The sequence below is a fragment of the Salvia splendens genome, chromosome 14, assembly GCF_004379255.2.
Source record: "Salvia splendens isolate huo1 chromosome 14, SspV2, whole genome shotgun sequence".
NCBI lineage: Eukaryota > Viridiplantae > Streptophyta > Magnoliopsida > Lamiales > Lamiaceae > Salvia > Salvia splendens.
In genome coordinates, this window is record NC_056045.1 from 3,242,558 (window position 1) to 3,253,650 (window position 11,093).

An 11,093-nucleotide genomic window follows, 5' to 3' on the forward strand; every position below is an offset into this window, starting at 1 on the left:
TTGCTGTACCTTTATAGCCCAATTTAAACATAAATAAAGTAGTAAGAATTAATAGTGTTACTACTTTCAACATATTCCAAAAATATTTTCAATTTTCACCGTTTTTCATAAATATTCCGCCATACAAAATGATGAGTTAATTCATCTCGTCACAGTATACTTTTATAGCCACCTCAACACATACAACGTCCCTATCAATTCCGGCATCCATGTCATGCTCAATTCTCCTCAACTTCAACTCAGTTGGACAATTCAGAAAATCGTCGAAGTTAATTTTTTTTTAAAATTACAAGATAGACCATAATTTTATCAAACTTTGTGATTTATTCCCTATTTGCCCTTCAGAAAATAACCCCAAGTTATAGAGCCTATTTTAGAAATTGTCATCAAGTTTTAGCCCACAAAATAATAAGAAGCCCATATCTATGCAAAATATGAAATGCATTTTATTGCCAAAATAAAATACTAATGGAGCATTCCAATTCCAAGTAAAAACTCAAAAAATATGCAACTGAAAGGACAAATTATTTCATAGCCGAAACAATAGAAACGTACACCTATCTCTGGGGCTCCTGTAACTGGACACTATCCGTGGTCAATTAATTGCTGCTGCACTTGTTCATCTCTAAATACATTATAGTGCAATTTTTATATTTCCTAAACTATTACTGTCCAATATTATGGAAAATTCTTGAGAAAATAATCTTACATCTCTAGAGACATGTAGATCAGGATGAACGTAGCAAAACTGGACCCACTGTTGAGCTAAGCATTTCACTAAGTGCCAGTTGAACCTCGTTGGATCCATGCTCACAGCTTATTAAGCTCGCGAGCAGGGGGAAGAAGGAAGCCAAGTTCTTCTCCAACGAATAATACTCTATGCTACTCATGGCCTGCAGAGTTGCGACGATAAGAGGTGCTCGTGCAGCCAGTTCTTTGCGCCTGCTGGAACTCAAGGGTATCATCCGCAAGGGCTTCCTGTCGAGCAATGAATCAGGCGTCTGGACTGAGCATGCGACTTCGATGTAGAATTGCAAGACCTCCTTGCAGAGGTTCATGAGATGAGATGAGACTTCTGACTCTTCATAACTGGGAGGCTTGTCAAGAACAAGATTCTGCAGAAATGTGAGGCAAATTTGATAGGATTCATTCTCGAGGCGGAGTAGAGGAGGGTCCTGCAGTTGCGTCACGGACCCAAGTTCTTGCAGCTTTCGCCGTAGAGAGGCGTCACTGTTTGTCTTGTGAGCATGAAGGGCGACAGAATGAATGGCGTCAAAGAGGATAACAGTGTTTTTAACTGATAGTTGAGCTCTATACATTGTATAAATCTCCGAAATTGCCTGCAACAATCATAGAAAGTAATCCATCAGTAGCAATTTTACGCCGTTTAACAAGACTTTTATACAAGAAATAGATATCGATGTACTATTTCTAAATTGGTAATGATTCATCACGCATGCGGTAGCCCCTCTACTTGAGGAACAACACAGACAGTGAGTTCAGGAAAGATATAAGTTTAAAAGTGATGTAAATTGCACCTGTATTAATAATAGCTGAATGGCTGCTCGGCACTTCACATCCGATATAGCTGCATATAAATGATGCCTGCTCGAATTACCCGCATAATCAATTGTCCCAGTAGATTCATCATGGCTATCATCCTTTGTATCTTCTTCACGGTCCCTGATTTTATCATCTTCGTTGAGCACAATAGAAAAGTCAGGGAGTGTTTCCCTGGCGACTTCTTCGAGAGACAAAACCACCTCAAGCCACTTCTCTTCAGAAAACAGTTCTCCAGCATTACTCATTAAACGAACAAAAGCACCAATACCAATTCCAGCAAGGCTTTGATGAGGACGTTTGATAAAACTAACTAATAACGACAATACTTTCTTCAGTAGGGGGCTGACAGTATCATAAAATTTAACAAAAAGATCAACAACCAGTTGAAGAGCCAACGTGCATGTCTCATACAGCCATGAATTTTGATCAAGTTCCTCCGCATTGCCATCAGTCATGTTACTTGGGGATCTAGCAAGGGATGGATCAATAGCACGCCGAGCATCGTCGAAGATCCTAAATAACACAGATTCAAACACCTTTTCCCATAATGCCAATGAAAAATGTTTGCCATAGTTGCGTAGAGTATCAAAGAGTATTTGTAGAGAACTTTTCCTGATTTCAGGCCTCGGATCAAAGCTGAGCTCAGATAGGCCTGGTATGTAGTTAGGGGTCAAATTAAAATCATAATTTTAGGAGAATATCAGGGTAAAACAAGTTCTAAATCTTGATTAATTTATAAATATACAAAAAAAAATCCCATACCTGCCAGCAAAGGAAACCATAAATAAAGATGATCCACCTTATTAGCAGCTTCCTCATTGTCGATCTTCGGTGAAGTTGGAGCAACCTTTCCTGAAATTTCCTTGCCTAGGTCTCCTTCAGCAAGTTTTGCAGCACAGAAACGGAGGAAGCCAATGGCATTTAGACTAATGTCTTCATTGAATCTACTATTGGTAAATGCAATAAGGCAATTTACGCAATCTGTGAAAGTAGTGGTCTCAGTTTCAGTGATATAAGAAAAATAGTCGCGCAAAATCTTCTCAGTTATTTCAAAGGCAAGGAGTACAATGTTTTTATGATCATCATAAGCTGCTGTTGTAAAGACCTGAAAGTATGCAAAAAATAAATGTAATAATTAATGCTAAATGAATCCATGTGTATGGATTAATGATTCATAAACTAAACCAATGGTTAAGAAAGTAAAACAATTGCAGAAGACTAACCATGAACATGCTCTTCCATCCTGATTTCACATTGGTTACACGGGACAACACCATCTGAGAAACACATCTGATAATCAATTCTCTGATTTCGACAGCATTACTCTTGCGCATCACAATTACAAAAGGCTTCATAAACTCATTCTGAAAATTATAGTTTGCCAACTCCTCCCTCTCCAAGAATTTCATTGATAATTGGCGCAATGAGTCCATTGCAAATATTGCAATTGAAAGGTTTTCTGAACAGCCAATGGTTACAAAAAATTCAGAGAGCACATGCCAAATCTTGGACCAGACAAGCCTGATGCGGTTCATGTTATGGTGCCTGTCAATGATGGGGAGAACAACATAAACTTATGTAGCCAAAAAAAAAAGAAAGAAAAAACGAGGTGACAGAAGACTAGTTCTTGGAAAAAATGTTATGGAAAAACAAAGAAAAATAAAAGTTGAGTAACATACGCGATCTCAACTATCTTTGTGATGCTGAAAACACGTGGATCAGATGTGGATCGCAATTCATCCATAGATACCTTGCAAAGAGCCTTGACAAAATCAATTATAGCCTCACTGTTTAGCTTTTGGCTCCGTATGAATATGCGGTTCACATCACCAACTTGTTCTATGATGTTCAAGTTAGAGACCAAGTTGTTAATCTGTTCAAATGTAATTCCAGCAGCCACATTACCAGCAATACCAGCACTATCATATGATCCCCTCCTCACAGGTGAGGCTGCATTCTGAATTTTCCCAGGTCCTTTCTTTCGCAGAACAGGAAGAGTATTTGATTTGGCTGGTTTGGATTTGTCCAGTTCATTCTCAGGAATTGCAAAAAAAGTAGCATCAGGGGGACCACCTTTACCCAACAGATGCAAGTGTTCAAACCTTGAAACGCATGTTAAGATATGCTCCCACGCCTCCTGTAGGTGATTCCCATCCTCATCTGCTATTGTTACTATTGCCTGTTGATGGAAGTAAGAGATTTGATCAGATTTGCTATAAAGATCCAATAAAATTATACCAGATCATAATCATATCTAAATTTCAAGCAAGCCCAGATTTATACATGATTTCATAAGACATAGTTCAATTTGCAGAAATTCAGCTACCAATATATTTCAGAGGCATGCAATTATTGAACTCAAGTAGTCGCCAACTACATCTACTAGCTACTCTCTGCATTAAGTTTAGAGGAATATGCTCCACATGCTGGTGTTGTAAAAAATCCAAGGTCCTCGAGATTGCAGATTGAGGCCTGGTGCCAAAGGGACCTAGGCTCGGTAATGAAATTGTGACTTCTATACATTTCTGAGGTAAAATTTTATTTTCACTGTATTTTGAGTCTATCTATACTTTTTCCTAGTTTTGAATTCTAAGATACAAAAATAGGATACAATCAAAGTCAGTGATGTAAGTCAAACTAAATCATCAGAAAATGAGTAATATAGGTGCTGTTTAAGAAGTAAAATTAGTATCACTGATATTTAGTTATTTACCTTTTTGAGACTCCGGCAGATTTGGTTAGTATACGTATACTTTCTAACTCAATCTAGTGATTGATGTTAAAAAATCTAAATTCTAATATAAATAATACTCCCTCCGTCCCAACTAGGTCCCAACAAAGTTGAGTCATTTCCTTTTTGACAAAAAAACAAAACATTTAATCACTCTTACTTTAATCCATCACCTACTTTACTCTCTCTTATCTCTCCTACTTTTTTCCTCTCTCCTATTTTATTTTATCATCATTTAACTCATTCACCACAATTTCTTAATCTCCGTGTCCCAAAAGAAGTGACCCAACTTAGTTGGGACAGAGGGAGTAGATAGTAACAAATAAAAACAATCAACTTTAAAAGATAAAACAATAATGAGAAAGACAAAAATAAATAAAGGCCCAGATAGTGCCTGCTGACACCTAGGTGAGACAGCACCTTATTAGGCCAATTAGGATAGAAGCATGACAGCCGCTAGGCCAAGCCTAGGCAGCAGCAGTTTAGAACTCTGCCAGATTTTTTTACTTGAATGAGAAGTCATAGAAGTAGCTAAAGGATAAGCATACTGCCACTACGAAAGAAAAGGTTCTTATTGATGAACAGATACTGGTAAAGTAGAGAGACAAAATGCTGGGAAGATGACAATGATTACAGATAAGTTCTTATAAGCACAGGCAATATACAGAACAGCCATGAGTAGAGTCCTGCAGAGGAGTCAACAAAAGAAGGTTTCACATGCAGACGAACTAGGAGGTTGCAGGGATCAGTGAGAGGAATAAACATCCATAGTAGAGATAGGATATGAAAACACAGTAGCTAAAGAGCAGAACTCAAAATGGACCAGAGTTGCATTGATGAACATGGAACTACAATTTTTTGTAATTGTAGAGAAAATTATTTGAACTTGATGCTTATGGCTGGTGCAAGGTTTGTTCCCACTGCTCTGGAGAGGCAGGGAAGTCATACATATTAAGACACTGGTGGAGCTACCTTTTAACTTCTATATGCCATGTGATCCAACTAATATTAGAAGTAACAGAAATTTGAAAAAAGAACTGCTACTTTTATTTGTATCACTAGATTCATTTAGACTACCTTAATGATTTTAATGATAAGCAGACAAGAATTAACTACCTTGATTGCATCAATATTTTTTTGTCTAATATCTGCTGGTGAATGGAGGGAGGTAAATTTGGCTAGCGATGTCACAAAAGCATCTCTTTGAGTTTTCATAGACATTGCTGCGGTAACATGGATTGCACTGCGAAAGCCTTCCAAGCATAGAGCTATTACAACTTCATCATCACTTTGGTCAAGAGGAACACTGAAGGCAGCCAGCATAGGAGCCCAACATGCCTCTATCATAAATCTGAGAATCACAACATCTGTTGCAGGATAATAAACTGACCTGCATTTACCAAAATGCAAGTATATTGTCATATTGGTTTACACATCCTAGAAAACTAGCAAAAGTCATTAAATTTGACAGGAAAAAGTGTCTTAAATATTCGTTCTGGTATTATTGAATTCATCAAATCCTGACCATCATTTCCCACAGTACAGGAATAACTTTTGCCTGTCAGGTGAGTGTAAAATGGGACAAGATTTACAAAGACTGTCTCGAGTAAAGATGAAGGGCCATGAGAAGGAAAAGAAGCAAGGATATAGTGATAGATATCCTATAGTCAACAGTTGCACATCAAGTCCCAAGCCAATGATGAAATTTTATAATATATCTTACTCTGATTTGCTAGCCTTTTCTTTGAATTGCTCCTGCATGTTTTTAATAAGGTTATCACCAGTCCCCATGCTGTCACCACCTCGATTGCGGATTACAACATTCAGTATGGCATCTAACCCTAACAGTCTGTTTGAGTTCACAGATTGTGGCTGTTGGATGGACAGTTTATCTTCTTTCATTTTGATCTCATTCCTTGATATGCGCTCAAACAATGATCTCAATTGCTCCTCAGGTAAATCTTTCCCATCATCAATTCCACGATTGTTCCTTATGAAATCCTCAGCAGACATCTATATAAACAGAAAAATGTAAGAAGCTGCAAAAATAGATGACATCACGCAAAAAAATCCCACATAGAAGAGTCACACAGTACCTTGACCTTAACCATGGGGTTATGTGCATCAGTGTTTAGCATTATGACAGAGTAGGCAAGCACATAAGCTGTGTCGGCACTTATAAAGGCTTTTGGATTACATTTGCAGTACCGTTCAGCAAACTTTTCCATAATACGATCAATCTTCTGTGCTTCACCTGGAAGTCTAAAGCCTTGTAGGAAGAGTCTTATTGCCTCATCAAACTCCACATCTTGAAAATCAAAGGAATCAACATATGCATGCATCACTTTCAGTGATAAATCTTCTCTTTCACCCAAATAGTCACCAATCAGACTTTTATTCAAGCCAGATGCATTCTTAAGGAATTCTGCTATCTCTTCTGGAGAGTCCCCCACCTTCTTAGCATTTATTAGGAAATTAATTCCTTTCTTGGGACTACGATTAAATAGAGAGATGCCCTCCTGCAATATAATTAAAAAGGAGACCACTGTTATAATTTGGAGTGGCAACTAGTTACTGCAGTAAAAAAACTTATTTATGGAACTGGACCTGAAGTTCAAGTTTATATGCACGACGCTGCTCGATTGTTGAGACATCAGAAACCTCACTTGCTTCAGAGTGGCTATCTGATGCTTCAGATGATTCATCTGCATTGGCATTTGTCAGAGGAGAACTTCCAGGATCAGAACTGTTATCCACCGCTTCAAGTTTATTCGGAATGTGAGTGTCGGGAATCCGCAATTGTTTGTTCATCCAGTCACCCATGCACTTCAAAATACCAACCAAGCATCTCATAGCTTCTAGCTTCAAGGAAACATCTTGTGGAGGCTGGAGTGTAGTTACAACACCAGGTGGAACACCTTGCGCAGTTTTAAGTAGTCCATTGACTGTCCTGGAATACCGGAACAAAATAAAGAGTGCAAATTAAGAACTTCATCTTATGATTGTGTTGTTTTGACCAAAATTTATCTTCACATAAAGAAAATAGAATTAGGCCAGATAACTAAACTTTAAGAGATTTTTTCAAAAAATATATCACTAACCAATCAAATAACCTCTTACCCTACTATGCCATTTCCAACAATAAAAGGCAACAGAGATTTAATAACAAAACTGATTTCGGAATATGATCTAAAAGTACATTAAGTGTGTTATGGACAACTAAAAGACACCGCATATACACAAAAATGCCCTTCCTTTGAATAATGTCAAAAAACTGCAAATAATATTAATGCGACTTCAACAATAACAAATAAAGAGAGCCATGTCAAAATTATACCTCTCAAAAATATTTGAAGCGTTAACATCACAGTCATAGTTAAGGAATATGTCGATCATGATCTGTGAATCACCACAGAGCTTCTCAAGACACCGAAGCACTGTTACCTTTTGGTGAAAATTAGGTTGTGCAACATTTTCTAATACTCTCAGGATAATCATAGGAAAAAATACTCCAATTTCGGCCTTCAGTCCAGCTCGAAATCTTGAGACCAAACTTACAAATATCGAGCATGAGAGCTGGAAAATGATCATAAGGGTCGAGGCGGTGTTCTTCAAAAGCGACAAGCATAAATACTGCTTTATAGCATCTAAAAATCTGCGGAAAAGCAAGAGTACGATGATTATAGATGGAAAAACAACAGAAAAAAAAATCAGAAAAGAGAGAAAACAAGGGTTAAGAAAGATGGAATAACAATACATCATGTAAACAATGGGACTTAACTCAAAACCTAGAGTCAATGCCACTGGTCAAAATTAGAGAAGGATACAAACTTATGTGAGAATAACTTAATTGGCATGAATAAAGAGACCTATGATAAATTGATAAGCACATCATAGCTGCAGTATTCCTATCTAATCCAAAATCTCAAACCACCAGGGGCGTGCCCTGACAAGATTCTGGATAATTTAATTCACACGTATACGCATGTGTATAAGCACATGTATATATGCATGTATGTATGTCTTTTTGTACGATACAAACGAATAGTTAGCATATCAAATCTTAGATGTTAACTTAAAGTCTGAAAATAGGATAATAGTGAATAATGTGTGATTCTGTATACTTATTTCAAAATCCAACCAACCCTCCCCCATCAAAAAAATGTTCAAAGTCCAATATGTGCCTCAGCCTCAAACCAACATTTACTCAGGACTATTATGGAGCAACATATTGCAGTTCAACTATCCTAAGTTAATTGCACTCTCTAAACTGATAATGCAGGTAATTTCTAGCAATGTGGCAAACTACTAACTGCTACTTAACAATGTATATCATGAAAAAGTTGTACAAGCATTGTTGATTCTACCTGCATTTATAAAAGCAGAAACTCCATGGTCACACTATGCATGCTATTATTACAGTTCACAAACAGCAAACAAAACCTGAGAAAGTCCCCCAATCCAATAAACAGAAAAGAAAACATGCTTAGGTAGTCATGCAAACAATGGAAGGAAGTTGAGCATTGAATACCGTTCATTTGTCCTAAATATTGCCCCAGCATTCTCCAACAAAATCTTGAGCAACTCCAGAGCCAGAATCTTCCCCTTCATTGCCCGAGGGTCCGCCAGCACATCTTTTGGTGGAGTCTTCATAGAGAGCTTACACAAAGCTCGGAATACCAGAAAAGCATCCCGCCTCAACTTATTACCAATTTGGACCTCCAAATGGTCATCCCCTTCACCATCTGCCAATTCCCCTTTCCTTCCCTCCAACGCCGTCTTATACATACTGATCTCCCAGTACTTGGCATCTAGCATATCCTTATCCGTTGAATCCAATAAATCTGTAGGATTAGTGCCTTCCACGGTCGAGGTCTTAGTCTCAAATGCCCCATCATGCACCCCAGCCCCCGATCCTATAATGCTCTTCGGTGTACTCGGACTAAAAACACCATCAATATCCTGCATTATCTTAGTAATAAATCCCTGTACAAACACAGTCATCGAACCATCAGCATCAGCTTTCTCCATTGGCTGCGTGAGCTCCGCCACCACAATCGGATTCACCGGCACAGTCGACGAATCAGCCTCCATTCTCCTAAACACAATAACTAGCATCTGAACCAAAGACGCCTTCGCAGTCGTCTGATTCACCACATTCTTACTGCCTAAATAAACGTCATAACAGGTCCTCACCACCTGCAACAAACAGTCGCCGTGGATCCGTAGCGCGACCGACGTAACAGCAGACAGAAGCGCCTTGATCACCAGCAATTCCACCGTCTCATCCCCTGTATCATGACATTTACACGCAGAGACGATCAATTTCGAAAGCAATTTCGCATCGTCGCCGCCACTCGTGTCTGCCTCCCCGTGTAGGTAGCCGTGAGCGATCAATTTCTGCACCGCATCGAGCGCGGGTTCCACGAGCTTGAGGTGATCGGACGCGAGCGCATTGATCAGCGGGCTGAGAATGAGCTCGGAATCGGATAATGAGAGGTCGAGGAGAACTCCGGGGTGTGGAGACCGTGGCGACTCGGATTTGGATTCGGCGGAAGAGAATGGGGGTTGATTGGGAGTGGTGAGGCGTTCGACAACGGATTTGCACTCCGTGGAGAGTTTGGAGTGCTTTCTCCATGAGGCGTTTTTGATGATTTTTTCGAGCGATGGGAGTAGGACTTTAGATAGGCGGGAATCGGCTCCCGCAGAAGCCATTCCCGGAGAATCAAAGTGAGGAGCGGGTGGATCCGGATCGGTGATGATGTCCGTCGTGGTGATTGTGGTGGAAGTGGCGGTGGAATTCTATTTTTTCAGTAGCGCGGCGGTCGTGGTGGTGGTGGTACCATGCTAATCGGCGGTGATCTGAAATGGAACGGAAGTTTTTACTCTTTTTTATGCACGGTAGTTTGAATGACGGAAAAGCCCCAGAGGTTTACCACCTAAGCTAATTGTGATTCAAGAATAAATGATTCACTTATTTTGTGAGTTAAGTAAATACGGTGTTATTTCTATTTTAAAAATTGGGTAATTTAAAATATGATGCGATATTTCTGTTTTAAAAATTGTGCAACTGAAAATATGATATAGTGTCGAAAAGAAAAATGTGTTATTAAAATGAGGGAGATGATGTCTGTTATTAAATGTTTTATTTTTTCTTTTTTGTTTGTTTCAATTTATTTTTATAATTTTTAGCAAATGAGTTTCTCATTTTATTCATATTTTTAGTATAAAAAAATGACTTATTTTTTATTAATTTTTTTTCTCCAATTTCTTTTATATAGTTAAATAATTTATTAAAGCTTGAGTTGATAAAAAATGGTACTTTTATTATTGAATGGAGAGAATAAAGCGCAAATTTTTGCAAAAATTATGAATATTAGTCAACTTTTTGTGTATCTTTTAACTTAAAATTAACTTTTATTAACAATTATTGTATGATAAGAAAAAATTAATAGTTTATACTCTTTCAGTCCACCAATAAATATTTTATTTTGTCATTTTTATTCGTCCAGATCACTAATAAATGTCTTATTTATATACTATTTTTGGTAATGGACCTTACTATCCACTAATTTTATCTCAGTAACATTTAATTATAGCACTAATATATAAAAGTAGGATCACATTTCACTAACAGTTTTCCACCAACTTTTTACTATGTTTCTTAAAACCTGTATCATATCAAAGTGGACTTATAATCGTACGGAGGGAGTATGCATTATGTTATTGATATTTTTTAATTAAAAAGGTGTTGTATTATTTATGAAATAACGGTTTATATAATCACAATGGTTATTAT

The 11,093-nt window shown here is 37.9% G+C and overlaps 1 protein-coding gene across 1 annotated transcript; it reads right to left on the minus strand.

Annotated features, from left to right (window-relative positions):
- Nucleotides 1-506: 506 nt before the first annotated feature.
- Nucleotides 507-10,237, minus strand: LOC121765105 (brefeldin A-inhibited guanine nucleotide-exchange protein 2-like). Its single transcript, XM_042161145.1, has 11 exons — nt 8,826-10,237; nt 7,632-7,949; nt 6,902-7,244; nt 6,391-6,813; nt 6,018-6,307; nt 5,411-5,684; nt 3,243-3,742; nt 2,787-3,108; nt 2,326-2,668; nt 1,539-2,215; nt 507-1,340 (listed from the first exon to the last, which is right to left on the minus strand). Exons 1-11 carry the CDS (start codon nt 10,007-10,009, stop codon nt 729-731), a joined length of 5,286 nt encoding a protein of 1,761 aa, XP_042017079.1. The 5' UTR covers nt 10,010-10,237; the 3' UTR covers nt 507-728.
- Nucleotides 10,238-11,093: the final 856 nt, after the last annotated feature.

Coding starts and splice junctions, on each gene's coding strand:
- LOC121765105 (XM_042161145.1), bottom strand. CDS start 10,009: ATGGCTTCTGCGGGAGCCGATTCCCGCCTATCTAAAGTCCTACTCCCA. Junction 6,308..6,390: donor ACCCCATGGTTAAGGTCAAG/GTACTGTGTGAC, acceptor CTGTTTATATAG/ATGTCTGCTGAGGATTTCAT. Junction 3,109..3,242: donor ACAAAGATAGTTGAGATCGC/GTATGTTACTCA, acceptor CATCATTGACAG/GCACCATAACATGAACCGCA.